Source organism: Oncorhynchus kisutch, linkage group LG9, assembly GCF_002021735.2.
Source record: "Oncorhynchus kisutch isolate 150728-3 linkage group LG9, Okis_V2, whole genome shotgun sequence".
In the NCBI taxonomy this organism is placed as follows: domain Eukaryota; kingdom Metazoa; phylum Chordata; class Actinopteri; order Salmoniformes; family Salmonidae; genus Oncorhynchus; species Oncorhynchus kisutch.
This window is the reverse complement of record NC_034182.2, coordinates 2,768,688-2,789,521: the sequence shown is the minus strand read 5'-3', so window position 1 is coordinate 2,789,521 and position 20,834 is coordinate 2,768,688. Positions and strand designations below refer to the sequence as shown.

Here is a 20,834-nt window from a genome sequence, read left to right as displayed (position 1 = left end):
TGGGATTTGTGTTCCCATGGTCTTATGTGGGTATTGGGGTGGGAACTGGTATTGTGGATGTGGGTGAAATACACTGCTCTTTGATAAGGTAGTCTTCCCTGGAGATATGTGGGAGAGAGATGCTCTCCACTGGCTGGTGAGGCATTAAGCCACAACCTCGGGGGAGGTGGGGGTACTTCTGGTTGGAACAGGGGGGGCATCCTTGACCTTATTGTCCTCAGATCCATGGTGTGACCTGGGACAACCCCCTCTGAGGGCCAAATCGCAAGAGTCCTTACCCTCACACGGCTTCTAAAGAAACTGTAAATGTAAGGTTGACTGCCAGAAAGAGGCAGCAGACCACTAGCAGAGCTGTCAACACACTGGCCATCCAATGATAGGGGTCTGTCTGTCGCACTGATACACCAGTGGGATCCGAGGCTGGGACGGTGTTGACAGAAGTGGGATATGGAGTACTGGTGGAAAGAGTGGGACTAGAGGCTATAGTTGTGGCAGTAGTTGGGCTGGAAAAACAGTCACGTCTGAAGCTCACAGGGCCTACCTTGCTGATGGGGAACTCTGGGAGCATTGCCTGGCTGAACGCAGGGCTACTCTGTCTTGCCTCTGAACTAATTTCCTCCCACATGCGCCAGACCTGACCCACAGGGCACCGTCCCTCGACACCATCTCCCCCCCACCTGTCATAGGGTGAAGTTGTATCAAGACACAATAGTGGATCCAGGTGCCAGGGACAGCATTGAAGAAGCGGGACCGCTTGTCCAGGAGAGGCTCCACCCTGTGGCGCAGTTGAACATGATCCTTCAAGTTGTCCTCCACATTGGTGTCATACCATGTCATTATGTGTCCAATTACTAGACTGCCTGGTTACGAGGAAACCAGAAATGCTACCAGGCAGGGACCCTCCAACGGATTCTGACACATTCAAGGCTGGCTGAACACATTGCTTTCTATAGTTTTATATGTTCAGGGTTCCACTTTACTATCATATATAAAATAGCCTTACATTATAACTGTAACTCAAGTTATGTAGTCTACATATATGAAATGCACCTGTCAGCTCATTTATGTAGACAAAACCGTGTAGCCACATGCACAAGATACAGCCACCTCAAAAAGCAGCCCCATCCACCCCTATTATTCAGCCATGTCCTATTTCATCCCCCTCTTAGTTGTGATGGATAGAGAGGGGGATGTTGACAAACCCAGGGGGTGACATCAATGAGAGACCTTTGAAAAAATAAACTATCACTGGGTTTCTCAATGTCGCTAGGCTTTAGTTGCCCTGTCCTTTATTCAGCTCTCCACTGTGAAAGAATGTGGTCACGCAACAGGACAACAGTGGTCAGTTGTTGCTCAAAGTCTCAACATTTCCCTGTTGACTTTTTCTTTACATATGGAGTTGAGTAACAGAGCGTTACTTAGCTTAGATATTAATTGACCCAGTTTCCCTGCAGTGAAAGAATGTTTGGCTTGAGTTGCAAGCTGACCCTTGACAAAGTGACCACTTGGTCCCGCTGGGTTTGGGTTTATGCTGTGGGGTCACACCTGAACTAACTTGTATTGGGGGCCACCATGTCTCAGCAGGATATGGATATGGGCCAGGCAGTTTAATGATTAACATGAGGAAATTGGCGCACTGGAATCCCAGACCATAATGATTCCTTATAAGGGATGTAACTGACGATGACAGAATAAAGCGCAGTGTAGTAGTGCAAAGCTAAAATAAATCAGTAAATCATAAATTCCACTAATATATTTTTCACAGTGTGGTCAACATATTTTTACTACAATTGTTTTTTTAGTTTAGTCCACGAGTGTACTGTAATGATCAATTATTAACTTGTTATATTCACTACACTAATAAACTCTTAGGACTAGAGGGAGGAGTTAGAAGATGTTCTCAAAGTACATTTAGGTTTTTCCTCTGAGAGGATCAAGGAAATTGCACATCGAGGTAAGTTTAAACAGTTCTTAGCATCTTATATTTGTTTTGCCATATTGATCGTACTTGGGAGTACACTTTGATGTTTCAGCATTGACATACCAATCAAAGAAGTGTCTACTGAACTTGAAGAGAAATACTACAAAGTATATAAAACCAATTAAATATGTGATACAGTATCTATTGAATATTGGAACATTAAAATAGGACAACATTTATATTAAAATGTTATACTGTACTTACATAATTGACTGACATTTAGAAATATAATAACATTTGAAGGGTGTACTGTACAGTCTGGTCTTACGAAAATATTGCGAAGACATTACAGAACTGTACAAGATCCGTTTATTTACATAACAATAGTATTGTCTCATAGTTTACATATGAAACAACAATGAATGCAGAATGCAGAATGATATAACATTTTTTTTTTGTGTGTAGTAATTAAAGTGTAATGCTACATTTATGACAAGTCAGAAACTCGGGAACCTCGGAGTTAAAATGAACGTAAGTTGTTTGCGTAGAGCTTCCTATTGGTTGATTCTGATACCCAAGTTTCACACTTGGAAAGTATCATCTTTCTACAACTAGTTTCCAAGTTTGACATTTCCGAGTTTCCTAGTTCTGACTCAATCAGCCTGACTAACCGGTGTCTGTATGTAGCCGCACTACTTTTATAGCCTCGTTACTGTATATAGCCTGTCTTTTTACTGTTGTTTTATTTCTTTATTTACCTATTGTTCACCTAATACCTTTTTTTGCACTATTGGTTAGAGCCTGTAAGTAAGCATTTCACTGTAAGGTTGTATTCGGCGCCCGTGACAAATAAACTTTGATTTGATTTGACATGCAGCATAACTATTTTGTAATTATACAGTAAATACATTACCATTTTCTTATGTGCAAGACCATTCACATATTTCCATCCACCTCTAGTATGTGGTTCCAGTGTAATGCCTTTGTAAAGAGATTTCTTTGGTATGGGATGCGTGTGTGTGTGTGTGTGTGTGAGTCAGCATGTTAATGAAACCGACTGACTGACTGACTGAATGCATATCTGCTCTCTCTTTACTGGTTGCCTTGGTGAGTTATTGGGCTAAGGTGAAGATGAAAATCTATGGCAACATCTCTGAACACAAATCCCTCCTAGCTTTACCCTTATTTGGGTTTCACGTTAATTTCTCCCATATATTCCATGTGGAGAAGACTCCTGTGGAGTGGACTCCTTTCTCTGTTGTTCTAAATGCTGGTGTTATGCAAATGAGATTGGAGTTCACCCTAACAGCACGTTTATAATGGACATTACTTTGAGAAATCAAACAACCGGAAATAAGTCATTTCCAATGGGAGGAAAAGACACAGGGAGACATTGTCAGAGGTTGTCCACTATATGTGACAAATTGCAGGAGTCATTATTTTTCAAAGGAGGGAAACACCTTCTGTTAACCCTCCTATTATGTTGCTGATCAACTTGACCCCTAAAATACTAGTTAACCTCTCTTTATCTCCATGAAATGAAATACTTTGTCCTCGTTTAGCGTCATGAACCTAACTCAAAATGTGGACACACTGATGTGTTGTAGAATGTCTGTAGATTTTGTGTACAAACATGATGTTGTGGGTCATTTTGACCCAGAGGCTTTCATGTGTATAGATAATTTCACAGGTCCAAAATAGACAAATGTATGATGTATTTTGTTTTGACTGGTTCTGGTTGCACTTTTATGCAGATCTCTGACACAGACACTCAAAAATGAGCTCCAACAAAAAATGTTTGTTTGTGAGAAAGAAAATATGTTTAACAAATAGTACTTAAATATAGAGTTCTTTAAATCAAATGTTCTGTCATTTCTTCTTTCTGAAAGGTCTGACAAGACCAAATAAAGTTTTGGTTGTTTTTACTTGATTCTTTGACTGTCTTGAGTGTGTTTAAAACTATACGGGTCAATCTGACTCATACCACAATGGCCATACATTTTTTTCAGCAAAGCACCAGGGTTAAATGAGTGAGGCAAACCAATTCTGGTGAACAGAAAGAGGCAAAAAATTTGCCTGAACTTTATGAAAATCACAGAACAAAACCACTGGGTGATTAACCAATCGGGGGAGGGAAGGTCTCGCGAGCTTGAACAACGGGCTGGATTGGCTATTGATAAATTCCCTACCTGTGTGAATGTTGTTTGATACCACAAGCTACATTTCTTTGGAAATAACAAACTGAAGTGATCCGTCACTTACCGGGCATGTCCACTAGCAAGGGATGCCTCCGACAAAGTTACGGAGCCCATTCATTTTCAGCATAGGAAGTAAGTTAGCAAGGCAAGAGAAGCTCGCTGAACAGACCCTGAACAGGGAAAAGACTTAAATTGGGGAAGGACTTAAATTGGGGAAAGCTTGATATATGTAAATTATTGCCAATATTGCACAACCAATTAAAGCTTAGAATAGTTTCCAGCCCCTACTGGATTGGCTGTCGATACCTAGCAGTACCTATCATGTTGTTGGATTGCTAGCACCCACATGGCAAGCTACTCAGGGCGAAGCTAGCGTGGCTAGGTGAAGCATTGCTTGCTGGTGGATATTGGCCATTTATAGTAGACAGCCTCTGAGCGATTTAATAGTTTGTATCAAGAGGCAACCAAAGTTTTGCTAAACATTATGCAAATTATCATTAGATGTACGTAAAAAGTATGAATTAGTTGAACTTTTGATGGACAAAGTGGACAAAACTATATAAACTTAGCAAAAAAAGCAGTGTTCTGCCATGGCTAGCGAAGAGCCCGGATCTCAATCCCATTGAGCATGTCTAGGACCTGTTGGATTGGAGGGTGAAGGCTAGGGCCATTCCCCCCCAGAAATGTCCGGGAACTTGTAGGTGCCTTGGTGGAAGAGTGGGGTAACATCTCACAGCAAGAACTGGCAAATCTGGTGCAATCCATGAGGAGGAAATGCACTGCAGTACTTAATGCAGCAGGTGGCCACACCAGATACTGACTGTTACTTCTGATTTTGACCCTCTCTTTGTTCAGGGACACATTATTCCATTTCTGTTAGTCACATGTCTGTGGAACTTGTTCAGTTTATGTCTCAGCTGTTGAATCTTATGTTCACACAAATACTTACACATGTTAAGTTTGCTCAAAATAAATGCAGTTGACAGTGAGAGGACGTTTCTTTTTTTGCTGAGTTTACGTTTTCGTCCATCTCTGTGTGTCATTGGCCTAAGTCTCGATGGTCTGTCGTCAATATTCATGTATCTTATAGAAATTCCCTCTCCTCCCTGAAGATGGCGCTTAACTGGCCCGGCCTGCTGTCAATCGGGGTGTTCTACCTCATCGTCCTCGCGACAGGCGTCTGGGCGTCCAGGAAGTCCAAACGCGAGGAGAGGAAGTGCACTGGAAACCTTAGTGAGGTTGCCATGGTTGGAGGGCGGAACCTCAACATCTGGGTCAGCATCTTCACTACCACAGGTGTGTTGTCAAACAAACTAACTTGTAACATAAGATCACCCAGATTTGAAAGTCATTGAGTCTCTTTCAAAGTACTTTAGTGTTTTTCAATGTTTAGTGGTTGTTCTGTGTGACCACCCACTCTCTACAGCTACATGGGTGGGAGGAGGTTTCATCTTAGGCAATGCTGAGGTGGTCTACGACCCTAAAAGAGGCCTGGCTTGGGCCATCGCACCAATAGGCTTCGTCCTTAGCCTGGTTGTAGGTATGTATGGTTATGTTATCATAACACTTGGGCTGTGGAGGCTGCTGAGTGGAGGATGGCTCATAATAATGACTGGAATGGAGCGAATGGAATGGCATCAAACATGGCAACCATGTGGTGTAAGGTAAATAATTCACAGTAAATGGATTTGTGACTGCAGGTGCGTTGTTCTTTGTGAAACCGGTCCGAGAGAAGAATTACGTCACCATAATGGATCCGTTCCAGGAGAAGTATGGAAACACGTTAACTGCTATTCTCTTTGTCCCATCACTCCTTGCTGACATCTTCTGGATAGCCTGTGTGCTCGCTGCATTGGGTAAGTCAGTTGTTCTGTCAGCAAAATAGCCATCACAGCACCTTTTAGCACGTGCCAGGACTAGAGCCACGTTTACCTGGTTATGTCACGTGGAAAAACTGTCTCTAGCTTAGATTTCTCTGAGTGATTCTTTGATGTAATTTATTGAAGAATAAGTCATTGTTTTCCACCACCACATTTTCTGGAAGCATGAGAATGAGTCTAAACTCTTACATTATTAGTTGCTGATGTTGGCCAACTCGATGCATGAATGAGTGCATGAACCTGCATGGCATGTCTGTAAGTTATACATTGGGTGAATGGTTGAGGCCTTCTAGCGACATCATGACACTAGATCTCAGGGATGTTGATGGCTATAGGCTACACACAGAAGCTTGCAAGCTACTACGCTAGCTAGAATGTGTGAACAATCTGTACAATGCTTTGCTCTAGGGGGAACGGTGAGTGTGATCATGGATATCCCATCACCCTTGGCTGTGGCCCTGTCTGCTGCCGTGGCAGTTCTCTACACATTACTGGGAGGGCTGTACTCGGTGGCCTACACTGATGTCATCCAGCTCATCTTCATGTTCCTCAGCCTGGTGATAAATCTTTGTCCTGCACTCTTAGAATTTTTTTTTTTTTCAAAAGGGTTCTTTGTCTGTCCCCATAGGGGAACCCTTTATGGAAAGGGTTCAACATTTAACCCAAAAGGGTTCTACCTGGAACCAAAAAGTGTTCTTCAAAGGTTTCTGCTATGGGGACAGCGGAATAACTATTGGTTCTAGGGTCAATGTGTTATAGTGAGTGAGGCACGTGTGTGGTCTAATGTATATATACACGCCAAGGTTCACTTTATTTACGTGTCAGAGTTTCTGTATGGGAATTGCTTCAACTTATTTTTTTCTTCCCTTTCAATGGTTTTGTGGTTTAGTTTTTTTTCCTTTCAGCGATTTTGTGGTTTTGTTTTTTCTCTTCCAGTGGTTCTGTGTGCCCTTCATACTGATGAGCCCCGCCTCAACAGACATTACAGTCACAGCGGTGACAAAACTGTATCAGGAGCCATGGACCGGCAGGCTGAAGTTGGCAGATGCAGGGCGCTGGCTGGATGACCTGCTACTGGTGGTAATGTCAACTGAAAAAGTCACATTTCACTCCAATTTCACAGTTTGTCAGAGGTGTTCAGACCTCAAACATGGTCTAATATCTAGTTGATTCCACATCACAGACCATCTGTTGTATAGATCTATATCTAAATGTCTCCCAAACGAAGACCCTATAATTTTCATTGTATTGTGTTACCTTTCTATTTTCTGTGCTGGTTGTTTTGTCATTTAGATCCTGTCACTTTTTGGATTTCAACATTTTTATGGTCCATTTCAATGTCTCGCTCTCTCAGACTCTAGGTGGAATCTGTTACCAGGCCTTCTACCAGAGAGTCCTGGCCACAGCCACTGTGGCTCAGGCTCAGTTCACATGCTATGCTGCCTCTGTCTTCTGCTTCATCCTCGCCATACCACCTCTTCTCATTGGTGCTGTGGCAGCATCCACAGGTACAGCAGTGTGTTCATCAAAATGGAGGAGTAGGCTTCATGGGAGGAGCCGACTCTGTCCCAATAATGTCAATCACTGGGAGTTCTGTAAATCTCATAAGCTTGCTTTTTTTTCTCTCCCTCACTTAGATTGGAACCAGACCAGTTTTGGTCTACCTACTCCCTACGAGCAGGGCAAGGCGGGTATGATTCTGCCCATCTCCCTGCGCTACCTGTGTCCACCTTTCGTCTCTCTTGCTGGAATCGGCGCCATTGCTGCTGCCGTGATGTCATCTATTGACTCGGCCCTGCTGTCTTCTGCGTCCCTTTTTGCCCGAAACATCTACAAAAACATTTTCAGCAAAAGGGTGAGAGAAAGTTGGAGAATCTACTTACAAACATCTTAGTTTATTCTATGTAACTATCTATTTGTAAATGTTTCCCACAAATTTACTGAATAGGGCACTGCAATTGATTTTTCTTCTTCATTTTAGGCCTCTGAGAAACAAATTCTACGGGTTGTAAAGGTGTCCATCCTACTGTTTGGTTTCATGGGGGCGGGCTTGGCAATGACGACCTCCTCTGTGTATGTCTTCTGGATTCTCAGTGGAGATGTGATGTACACGGTAGTGTGTGCACAGTTGATCTGCGTCCTCTTTCTACCTGAGAAGGTCAATGGGTATGGTGCCTTGGCTGGCCTTGTGGTAGGGTTACTGCTGCGGCTACTAGTGGGAGAGCCCCTGCTTGGTGTGCCTGGACTCATGCCCCTTCCCTGGGACAGCCTACACGAGGACGGGCGTCTGCTGCATGTCTTCCCATTCCGCACCGGCATCATGTTGGTCTCTCTGGCCACCATCCTGGTTGTGTCACGTTTCGCAACCTGCCTTTTCCTTAAAGGGCTACTGCCTGACAACTGGGATGTATATGGACTTGGTCAAAAAAGGAGGATTTTGATGAAGGATATGGTAGCTAAGGATCTGACTGAGAAGATTGGAATGAACACAAGGCAGATGGACCCATCTCCTCATGCGAGCACAGAAGATATGAGGTCTTTACAATGACTTGGGGTTCCATCACGTAGATAGTTACAGTGGGGCAAAAAAGTATTTAGTCAGCCACCAATTGTGCAAGTTCTCCCACTTAAAAAGATGAGAGGCCTGTAATTTTCATCATAGGTACACTTCAACTATGACAGACAAAATGAGAAAAAAAATCCAGAAAATCACATTGTAGGATTTTTTATGAATTTATTTGCAAATTATGGTGGAAAATAAGTATTTGGTCACCTACAAACAAGCAAGATTTCTGGCTCTCACAGACCTGTAACTTCTTCTTTAAGAGGCTCCTCTGTCTTCCACTCGTTACCTGTATTAATGGCACCTGTTTGAACTTGTTATCAGTATAAAAGACACCTGTCCACAACCTCAAACAGTCACACTCCAAACTCCACTATGGCCAAGACCAAAGAGCTGTCAAAGGACACCAGAAACAAAATTGTAGACCTGCACCAAACACATGAAAATCATATTTCAACCAGGCAGGTGTGCCACAAAAGTCAGAAATAGCGATATAATTAATGCCTTACCTTTGAAGATCTTCTTCTGTTGGCACTCCAAAATGTCCCAGAAACATCACAAATAGTCCTTTTGTTCGATAATGTCCTTCTTTATGTCCCAAAAATGTCAATGTATTTGCCGCGTTTGATTCAGAAATACACCGGTTTCAACTCGCCCAACATGCCTACAAAGTATCTAATGAGTTACCTGTAAACTTGGTCCAAACATTTCAAACAATGTTCCTAATCCAACCTCAGGTACCCTAAAATGTAAATAATCAATCAAATTTAAGACAGAATAAACTGTTTCTAATACCTGATAAAAACAACGTGAAGCGTGCTCCAGTTCACACGCACCAAAACAGTAGAGTCCATCTGGAGTGACTATTTCTTAACTTTTCAAAAGAAAAACATTGAACAATTTCTAAAGACTGTTGACATCTAGTGGAAGTCATAAGAACTGCAGCTAGGTTCTTAATAGAAAACAACTGGAAAATCCTATGACCTCAATTTTGTTTTATTCCCTGGATGGTTTGTCCTTGGGGTTTCGCCTGCCATATCAGTTCTGTTATACTCACAGACAGTATTTTAACAGTTTTAGAAACTGTAGAGTGTTTTCTATCCAAATCTACTTTGGGCACGCTTTTCATCCGGAGGTGAAAATACTGCCCCATACCCAAGAGAGGTTAATTCAATAAACAATGTTACCTTTTCAAAGAAATGTAGCTTGTGGAAAGTACTGTTTCCTTTTCTTGTTACTTGTTTGTCATCTTCATGTTTATGGTACATTTGTATGAATATCCTTCAAAGTCTGTTTGTTTAGAAATAAATAAAAATACAAGCTAAATAACGAGTGATCAAGCATGAATGACACCACCCTAGTTAGGTGGAAAAACAAGGTAAAACGGTGAACTGTCACTTTAAGAGTTTGTCTCCCAGACACATATTAACTCGGTTCTGGACTAAGTAGCATTTTCAATGGAGATTCTTTGTGTGCACATTCTGGATCCTGAGTGTCTATAATATCATATACACAGTGGTGTTAGCCCAGTTAGCTATCCTATTTCTGTCTAGACAGATCAATGATTATGGAGTGTGTTTGGGCTTTGGGATAGGGCTTTTCCTCTGTGGCCTGTTTGATGTGCCCACACACACATACCTCTTCTTTGCTCTTTCCCTTACTTCTCTCCTCAGCCACAATCCTTCTTGTGTCACGTTTGGCAGGCCCCCTTTTCCTTACTGGCTACTGCCCCATAGATGGGATGTGTTAATTAGGTCTGTCAGAAGGTGATCTTTAACAGCTGTGGCTGCTAAGGATCAGACTGAGGAGAAAGGACTGAATACTGTCAAAGAAAATCGAAGGCCTTTCTTCTGCCTGTATCTCATTTACAGTTTAATTAATTTGGTATTAATGAACTGATCATATTAGTTGTCAATTAATCAAACCATTATTTATTTAAATGGTATTCAATTCAATAAACATGTTTATGTTTTTGTTAGTTACTTCCACCTCATCAAAAATAAAAAATAAAAAGCTTCATGAATGATGCAAAGTAAATTACTTCATGATCAGAACACGTGCAGCGAAAAGGACTTTTATTTTGACAATTTTGTGGACGTTCCCACCCGGAAGTAGCTAAATACTCGAGGACACGTTTTATCTTTCTGTTTTGTTCATGCATTTTAGAACAACATCTAATAATAATACTGCAGTTTTACAGCAGAATGCTGTAAACAGTTTTCATCCTTGATACAGTCATTTAGCAGACTTATAACACAGCAAAAGATGGATGCTATGGGTATGTAGCTAACAGCCTCCTGTAGGTAGCCTAGTTATATATGGCTTCAAACTTGCCGTGGACATTGTAGCTATTTTAGCACACAGTTTATTTTTATATGAGGGATCTATATGTCTATATGGCCCCAGCTAGCTAGCTTTGCAACCTGGTCTCAGAGCATGTCGTATTATTCTGTATGTAAATCAACACCTGCCGTTTATTATGATATGTTAAGTTTCGTATGGTATGTAATCATTTGTGGACGTCCATTAGCCATTTTGTATGACATGTTACGAAGTACAATATTACGTATTATATTACGTATTATATGTTACACATTTTCAAACTTATATGTTACGAATTTGCAACTGTATGATATGTTAAGAATTCTAGCTTGGTGGCTAACGTTAGGGTTAAGTTTAGGAGTTAGGTTAAAGGGTTTGGGGAAAGGTTAGCTAACATACTAAGTAATTGAAAAGTAGCTAAAAAGTAGTAAGTAGTTGAAAAGTTGATAATGCTAAAGTTGTCCTTGATGAGATTCGAATTAGCAACCTTTTGGTTGATAGACATTCGCAGTTCGGCGCGAGATCACCGTTAGACGATGACTTGTTCCTGCGCATGAGCTTAGCTAGCCATCGTTGCCATGACATCTCCTACAAGCAAGATCAGGGATTTCTATTGGAGAAGCAGTTATCTTTATACTGTACTGTCTGATATTACTGTACATCCTTCTCTACACAATAGATTACCCCCTCCCTTTCTCCTCCCTGCGCCTTTTGGTCCCACCTCTACGGCTATTGTCTGCATTTATGTGGCAGGTAGCGCATCAGAGGGCCATCAAGCACTATGGAAAGTTAGAGGAGTTTGTGACAGTGGTTACACAAACTGTCCCAGAACTTATAACTGACAGACAGAGGACATTGCTTCTTCTGGCATTAAGGGCAAGGGTAAGTAAATTCTGAAACGTACCCTGGGTGTAGTAATGTGTTTAACAATGTGTCAGGTGTATGAAGGGCTGTGTCTAGCCCAGATGTACTCTTACGGAGCCTACTGTTACAACTGAAGGTCCAAGGACCTTATGCTATTTTCAGAGGTAGATTGACTATGACAGCCAAATACTACCATCTAAACGTGAATCGATTTCAATTGTTACGTGATATGGTTCTAGAAACAAAAAACCCTCTACTTTCATATCACATCAAAAATAATTTCATAAATGCAAAAATGTTAACTTACTGTACACTGTTTTAACCGGCTTTATCACAGTTGCAGCAAACAGTATATTTCAGGTTCAACACGATTCTGCCGGCCTTCTTCGGTTACACACAGGTATGCTAGATAGATAATTAGCGCAATTGGTCCCTCTGTCTTCCGTAAACATGCGCCGTAACGAGATATGGCCGTGTGGGAACCATAATTATCCCTATAAAGGTGTGTATCAATTAAACCTTTTTTATTATTATTATTTCTCACTAATATGAAAGAAGGTCCTTATGTTTCCAAAACCGTACCGCAAGCGATGCGTGTTAATGTTCAGATTGAGCATAGGGGCTCTTAACAAAACTCTGTACAGAAGACACCTTCATCCAATGACTTATGTGTAATGTACTAAAAGTTAAATGAATAAAGGTTAAATCAATAAAAAATAATTGAACAGAGTCATGATCAAGGGCTAGGCCGTGTAGACTTGACAGTTAATGCTGTTTTTGTATTCTGATCATGGAAATCCGAACACATCATGCGTCTACACCTACATTTAAATGTGTCCCAATTCCCTTTTCCTGCGCTATATTCAAATGCCAATATGCATTCTGCAAACGGTGGAATAAGCTAAATATGATAACACGACAACAACTTGATGGCAGTAGTTAACTACTGTAGCTTACTAGCCAGCTAACCACTGTAGCTAGCCAGCAAGCAAAGTTAAAGGGATTGCAAATAACTCTAGCCAAAAAAAGGGCATTATTTTTCAAAATAATGCGACCAAGCTTTAACTTCCTGACTGATGTTGCTTCAATATATCCACATAATTTTCCATCCTCATGATGCCATCTATTTTGTGAAGTGCACCAGTCCCTCCTGCAGCAAAGCACCCCCACAACACAATGCTGCCACCCCCGTGCTTCACTATTGAGATGGTGTTCTTCGGCTTGCAAGCCTCCCAATTTTTCCTCCAAACAGTTCTCTTTTTGTTTCATCAGACCAGAGGACATTTCTCCAAAAAGTACAATCTTTTTCCATATGTGGAGTTGTTAACCATAGTACCATAGGAGCAATAGCTTTTTCCTTGCTGAGCGGCCTTTCAGGTTATGTCGATATAGGACTTGTTTTACTGTAGATATAGCACCTGTTTCCTCCAGCACCTTCACAAGGTCCTTTGCTGCTGTTCTGGGATTGATTTGCACTTTTCACACCAAAGTATGTTAATCTCTAGGAGACAGAACGCATCTCCTTCCTGAGCGGTATGACGGCTGCGTGGTCCCATGGAGTTTATACTTGCGCACTATTGTTTGCATAGATAAATGTGGTACCTTCAGGCATTTGGAAATTGCTCCCAAGGATGAACCAGACTTGTGGAGGTCTACAATTATTTTTCTGAGGTCTTGGTTTCTTTTGATTTTCCCATGATGTCAAGCAACGAGGCACTGAGTTTGAAGGTAGGCCTTGAAGTACATCCACAGGTGCACGTCCAATTGACTCAAATTATGTAAATTATCCTATTGGAAGCTTCTAAAGCCATGACATAATTTTCTGAAATTTTCCAAGCTGTTTAAAGGCACAGTCAACATAGTGTATGTAAACTTCTGACCCACTGAAATTGTGATACAGTGAGTTATAAGTGAAATAATCTGTAAACAATTTTTGGAAAAATTACTTTTGTCATGCACAGAGTAGATGTCTGACTTGCCAAAATTATAGTTTGTTAACAAGAAATTTGTGGCGTGGTTGAAAAACTAGTTTTAATGACACCAACCTTAGTGTATGTAAACTTCCTACTTCAAGTGTAGACACGGCCAAGGATACAGTTAATATTTTTCAGGTAACTCTTCAGCTGTTTCAAGGTGAGCATCCAGAAGACCTCAACAAAATTAAGATCCATCTTGACAGATTCTCATCCTGTGGTCTTTCACAGGTGAGTTGGTATGGTATGTTCTTGCACTTTTCTGTATATAGGGTCAAATATATCACATTTTCTGGTTGCCCTGCTTTTTGTATCATTGTGTTGGGTTTATGTTACAGAATAATGATGCACAGATGCATGAGTTGGAAGAGAACTTCCTCAAGCTCACCAAAAACCTTCTTGAAGACCCAGTCGAGAGGATCCAATTCTTCAAGGTATGGCTTAAATCTTAATTGTGAATAACAACATTTTGTCACTGAATAGCAGACATTATTAACCAGTTGAATTATCAAAAAAAGTTTATAGTTCATCTCTGACGAATGGTCAGTCTGCCCTTCTGCTATAGCAACTGTGCCAAGGGCAGCAACATCAATATTATCTATCCTTGGTTTGCGGACGTACTTGTCTGTCATACAAATTGTGTGATGCCTTTCACTTGCTCTCTCTATCTCCCTCTCAGGCAGATTTCCCTGTGGTGTATGGCTGTGATTTTGACAGAGCTTTGCAAGCACTTGTTTCTCAGTTCCTCTCCAGACTAGAAGATCTGCTACCAGTGCCAGACCTTAAGCAGGTAGAGAGAAAACCAAGGGAGATGTAAATATCCCTGATATTCAATGTAGTCTTGCAGTCTTTATGAGCTCCATTTTGTCTATGTTTGTTGTTATATCATCATCTTTAAAATGTTGCATTTAACACATTGAGAGTGATGTTTGAGATGTAAAAGGATTTCTATGCTTTTGTTACACTCTCATTTTCGGGGGTGCTGTCTTCATAGACTGCATCCTGGCTCAGCGCTGTACCCTCTGCCTCGGATGAGTGTCTGCAGTCTCTTTCTCACACAGAGGACCTGCAATACCTGCTTCAGCACCACACATGCTGTGGAAAGTTAGACAAACGTGATAATCTAAGCTCCTTTATCACAAGAAACACATTGTGACAGGCCACATGTTAACTTTTCTGACATACTGACTTTTTACTTTACTGTCCTCTACTCTTGTGTCTATCAGCATTTCCCTCCTCGGCAGAAGACTGCATCCTCGCTTCACTGTCCCTCCCTACCACAGTGGGAGTGGCATATACCTTTGACAGCAAATTAGATGTCTTGCCTAACTTGGAAGGCTCTACCCATGTAAGCAGAGAGATGGAAACTTTGTCAGACAGCAGAGATTATCAACAGGCAGAATCAAGAGCACGTTTAGATGGAAACCAGAACAGTAAAGAAGACCGAGTGTCTACCATGGGTAGCGATGATGATGAATGCACAGAGAGAGGTGTGGAAGAGGAGAATGAAAACACAAGTGCTGTGGGAAGGGTTATTTCCGAAGCAAAGGACCAGAGGAGATGTGAAGGGGCTGTTGGGGACCTGTGCGCTGCTGGAGCACCAGACCTCGCAGCCAACTCTCCAATGGTCACCTCCAGTGTGGCTCAAAAACCCTCCATATTTCGCACCCAACTTACACTCAAAATAAAAGGGGACCACAGAGTCAATTCCTCCAAGAGATCTAGAAAGAGCCCAGAAGGGAGGATGGCTGAGTCCAGTGTGAACTCTGATACACCTCTGCTTGACTCCTCACAGGAAACGTAAGAGCAAAGTGTGTTGGAATTGTGCTTGTGAACTAGGTTTTTATTTTATTTATTTATTTATATGTATTTCTTTATTTAACCAGGTAGGCCAGTTGAGAACAAGTTCTCATTTACAACTGCGACCTGGCCAAGATAAAGCATAGCAGTTTGACAAAAACAACAAACGTACAGTCAATAACACAAAATAAAATAAAATAGAAAGATCTATGTACAGTGTGTGCAAATGTTGAAGAGTAGGGAGGTAGGCAATAAATAGGCCATAGAGGCAAAAATAAATAGAATTTAGCATTAATACTGAAGTGATAGATGTGCAGATGATGATGTGCAAGTAGACATACCGGGGAGCAAAAGAGCAAGAGGGTAAGTAATAATATGGGGATGAGGTAGTCAGGTGTGCTATTTACGGATTGGCTGTGTACAGGTACTGTGATCGGTAAGCTGCTCTGACAGCTGATGCTTAAAGTTCGAGAGGGAGATATAAGACTCCAGCTACAGAGATATTTGCAATTCGTTCCAATCATTGGCAGCAGAGAACTGGAAGGAAAGGCTGCCAAAGGAAGTGTTGGCGTTGGGGATGACCAGTGCAATATACCTGCTGGAGCTCGTGCTACGGGTGGATGTTGCTATGGTGACCAGTGAGATGAGATAAGGCAGGGTTTTACCTAGCAAAGACTTATAGATGACCTGGAGCCAGTGGGTTTGGCGACGGATATGTAGTGAAGGCCAGCCAACGAGAGCATTGAGGTTGCAGTAGTGGGTAAGAAATGAGGCTTTGGTGATGAAACGGATGGCACTGTGATAGACTTCATCCAAGAATGCAGATGGCTGCACAGTAATGTCTTTTATCGATGGCGGTTATGATATCGTTTAGAACCTTGAGCGTGGCTGAGGTGCACCCATGACCAGCTCGGAAACTAGATTGCATAGTGGAGAAGGTACGGTGGGATTCGAAATGGTCGGTGATCTGTTTATTAACTTGGCTTTCGAAGATTTTAGAAAGGCAGGGCAGGATGGATATAGGTCTATAACAGTTTGGGTCTGTCTCTACCTTTTGAAGAGGGGATGACCGCGGCAGCTTTCCAATCTTTGGGGATCTCAGATGATACGAAAGAGAGATTGAATAGGCTAGTAACAGGGGTTGCAACCATTTTTGCGGTTGATTTTAGAAAGAGAGTTTCCAGATTGTCTAGCCCAGCTGATTTGAAGGGATCCAGATTTTGCAGCTCTTTCAGAACATCAGCTGTTTGGATTTGCGTGATGGAGAATGTTTTTGTGCTGGTCAAGGGAAGTCAAGTCTGGGGTGAACCAAGGGCTATATCTGTTCTTAGTTATACATTTTCTGAATGGGGCATGCTTATTTAAGATGGAGCGGGAATCACTTTTGACGAGCAACCAGGCATCCTCTACTGACGGGATGAGGTCAATATCCTTCCAGGATACCCGGGCCAGGTCAGTTAGAAAGGCCTGCTTGCTGAAGTGTTTTAGGGAGCGTTTGACAGTGATGAGGGGTGGTCGTTTGACCGCGGACCCATTACGCACGCAGGCAATGAAGCAGTGATCGCTGAGATCCTCATTGAAGACAGCAGAGGTGTATTTAGAGGGCAAGTTGGTCAGGATGATCTCTAAGAGGGTGCCCATGGTTACGGATTTTGGGTTGTACCTGTTAGGTTCCTTGATAATTTGTGTGAGATTGAGGGCATCTAGCTTAGATTGTAGGACGGCCAGGGTGTTAAGCAAGTCCTAGTTTAGGTCACCTAACAGTACGAATTCTGAAGATAGATGGGGGGCAATCAATTCACATATGGTGTCCAGGACACAGCTGGGGGCTGAAGGGGGTCTATAACAAGCGGCAACGGTGAGAGACGTGTTTCTGAAAAGGTGGATTTTTAAAAGAAGAAGCACGAATTGTTTGGGCACAGACCTGGATAGTATGACATGACTCTGCAGGCTATCTCTGCAGTAGATTGCAACTCCACCCCCTTTGGCAGTTCTATCTTGTTGGAAAATGTTAGGTTAGGTTTGTTTGACATACACCATCAACACCATGCATCTTTACATTTGAATCCATTATATTAAACTACTGTTATCTAATACTGTGGTGCATTAGTATTTAACTGAACATGTGCTGTGGATCCTCCCCTAACAGGACTGGTGCAGAATCAAGACCATTTTCTCCAGACCATGATGACACAGAAGAGGAAAACAAAGGTAAGACTTTTGAAACTTACTTGTAAACGGGGCCCCAAGGATTCCATAGTTGTGCAAAGACAATGGCATTTATTTTATTGCTTTATTCTCCACAGAACCTGCTTCAGGGGAGTCTTCTTGGCTGTCTAGCTGCGCTCAACCACCACCTGGTGACGTATCGCCATCCTCAGAGACCCTTTCCAAAGCATTGTCCACTGCACGGCGTATTGCCAACACGTGCTCCCAGTGTGAAAGGTGTTTTATCTATCCATCTCAACTGGTTCAGCATCAGCGAATTCACACTGGAGATCGACCCTACAAATGCACCCAGTGCGGGAAGACTTTCAGTAATTCAACTGGGCTTTCAAAACACCACCAAAAACACTGTCTAGATGCGACCTTCGATTGCCCCAAGTGCGGAGAGAGTTTCAGATCTCTCCGCGAGCGGTTCAAACACTTATCTACTCACAAGTCCCTCAAATGTCTGTTGTGTGGAAAGAGTTGCCAGACGACTTCTGATTTGCGAAAGCACCAGCAAACACATAGTGTGACGCCGTCGTTCAACTGCTCTCTCTGTGAAAAACGTTTCAAGTTCCTGTCGAGCCTAACCAGGCACAACAGGACCCATTCATTGGAGGGGGGGTATGCTTGTTCCAAGTGTGGGAAAACATTTGGATCTTTAAGTGAACGGCTCCAACATAAGAGGACACATAGGGCACAGCTCAACTGTACGGATTGTGGACGGAGTTGCAGTTCCCGCTCCGAACTAAAGAGTCACCAGCAAACTCACTCTCGTGAACCTCTCTTCAACTGTCGACACTGTGAAGACAAATTCTTTGGGTCAGTTGAGCTGAAGATCCACCAAAAAACTCATGCAGTGGACAAACCCCATCAGTGTGATGCGTGTGGAAAGTGCTTTGGTGCCTTAGCCACACTTGTACTCCACCAACGGACACACACGGGGGAGAAACCCCACACATGTCCTCGTTGTAATAAGCAGTATATCTCCAAAAGTCAGCTGACGTCACACATGCGGACTCACACGGGCGAGCGTCCATACAGCTGCTCTTACTGTGGGAAGTGTTTCTCTCAGTTGGCTAATCTTACTGTGCACACAAGGATTCACACGGGGGAGAGACCTCACATCTGCTCTCGGTGCAAGAAAGGGTTTTGCTCAGTCGGTGACCTGCAGAAGCATGAGCGCTCTCACACCAAAGAGAAACCTTACAGGTGCACAGTTTGTGGAAAGGCCTTCACAGTGTCAAGTCATTTGACGGTTCACATACGCAGTCACACAGGAGAGCGCCCCTACACCTGCCCTGAGTGTGGAAAGAGTTTTGCGCAGAGCTCTGTCTTAACTAAACATCAATTCACCCATACAGGAGAGAGGCCATACCCATGCCATCACTGTGTAAAAAGTTACACCCGTCTCACACACTTGAAGAGACACCTACAAACACACACTTGAGAGAGTCCGGTGTGTTTTCCTGTTTTGGTTTCATTCTGAAAAGCGTTACATGGATTGCTGTTTCACTGTCTGTCAATGTCTTATGCTGAATAACGTCAATCTATAACTGAAAACCATGCTCACCATGCCTTTTTGTGAAACTGTAGTTTGTGTACATTACTGCCAACATGTATGGAAAATAAACATTTCAAAATATAAAATAACCTCTTTCAAGTTACAGTATGTGTCATAGAAATGAGCCATTTTATGATACTTTCTAGCTTGGGCCTGCTTCTCTCTGGACGTTTGGGCCTGCTTCTCTCTGGACGTTTGGGCCTGCTTCTCTCTGGACGTTTGTGGTTTGAGTCAGTTTATTTTGAATGTAACAAAAACTGAAGACAATATTTGAACTTTGAAATACAACTGTATTCTTTTTCTTCTATGCAAATGAAAGCTGTTACAGTAGGCTTAATTTATTATATTCTACCTTACCTATTCTATATGTAATAAGCATTTGGCTTAATTAAAAATACACAAACAGGTGTGTACGTAAATGTAAATATTGTTTATTAAACTTTTATATATTACTGTTTAGATTATAATTTCAACACTTAAACTGCTACAAATGTCATCTACATTTCCACATGGAGGTAGTAGGTATTTGAGCAATTCCCTGTTTTTTATTGTTAAACTTAAACTTGTATGCAGGTGTGTGAGGTGTAATTATGGCTTATGGTCATGTGCATGCAGGGCCACTTTCAGTTGCCAAACTTTGCAGTGTGCGGGTTTCTACTTTTTTCTCATTTTATTCAATTGTTACCATGCACCTGCAAAAATGTTAGCTCAGATGTGAGAGTGCCTTTTGAATTTTAAAACTTTGCATATAGAAATAGAGCCGACATGATTCCTTGTCAGAGCAGCATGTTTGTTTTACATTACATATTTATATCTGAAAGTTCCAAAACTAACTTGTGACGTACTGAACCTGCCCCTAGTGTGTGAGGTAACTGTGTCATGGTGACTGTCCTATGCCCATGTATGGAGTTCCTGCTGCAAAGGCTGAGATGACAGCCCAATTCTGATACGTTTTCCTCTAACTGGTATTTTGACCAATCCGATCAGCTCTGAAAAAGATCTGTGATTGGTCAAAAGACCAGTTAGTGGAAAAAATATCAGAATTGGCTACTTGTGTAAATGCAGCCAAATATTAATTTCAAATCAAATACAACTTGTAGACCTTACAGTGAAATGCTTACTTATGAGCCCCTAACCAACAATGCAGTAAAAATAAATAAGTATGGATAAGAATCAAAAATAAAATGAACAAGTAATTAAAGAGCAGTAGTAAAATAACAATAGCAAGAATATATACAGGGGGGTACCGGTACAGAGTCAATGTGCGGGGGCACCAATTAATTGAGGTAATATATACATTTTTTAAAAACCTTTTATTTAACTAGGCAAGTCAGTTAAGAACAAATTCTTATTTTCAATGACGGCCTTAGAACAGTGGGTTAACTGCCTGTTCAGGGGCAGAACGACAGGTTTGTACCTTGTCAGCTCAGGGATTTGAACTTGAACTTTCGGTTACTAGGCCAATGCTCTAACCACTAGGCTACCCTGCCGCCCCTGTGGGTAGAATTAAAGTGACTATGCATAGATGATAAAAAAGTAGC

General features: G+C 41.9%; 2 protein-coding genes across 3 annotated transcripts; both read left to right on the top strand.

Moving 5' to 3' along the window:
* Positions 1-1,502: 1,502 nt before the first annotated feature.
* Positions 1,503-10,588, top strand: LOC109896362 (high-affinity choline transporter 1). Its single transcript, XM_020490608.2, has 9 exons — positions 1,503-1,954; positions 5,232-5,415; positions 5,546-5,659; positions 5,820-5,975; positions 6,408-6,556; positions 6,936-7,079; positions 7,354-7,507; positions 7,637-7,854; positions 7,981-10,588. Exons 2-9 carry the CDS (start codon positions 5,232-5,234, stop codon positions 8,545-8,547), a joined length of 1,686 nt encoding a protein of 561 aa, XP_020346197.1. The 5' UTR covers positions 1,503-1,954; the 3' UTR covers positions 8,548-10,588.
* A 29-nt stretch (positions 10,589-10,617) lies between these two features.
* Positions 10,618-20,052, top strand: LOC109896564 (zinc finger and SCAN domain-containing protein 2). 2 transcript variants are annotated; one of them, XM_020490811.2, is made up of 9 exons: positions 10,618-10,840; positions 11,564-11,766; positions 13,860-13,952; positions 14,060-14,155; positions 14,401-14,511; positions 14,716-14,836; positions 14,948-15,521; positions 17,671-17,732; positions 17,828-20,052. In XM_020490811.2, the coding sequence occupies exons 1-9, from the start codon at positions 10,828-10,830 to the stop codon at positions 19,177-19,179; spliced, it is 2,625 nt and encodes an 874-aa protein (XP_020346400.1). In that variant the 5' UTR covers positions 10,618-10,827; the 3' UTR covers positions 19,180-20,052. The 2 variants fall into 2 exon arrangements, with proteins under 2 accessions (XP_020346400.1, XP_020346401.1); XM_020490812.2 differs by having other exon boundaries at positions 10,639-10,840; positions 11,638-11,766; positions 17,828-19,382.
* The last annotated feature ends 782 nt before the right edge of the window (positions 20,053-20,834 follow it).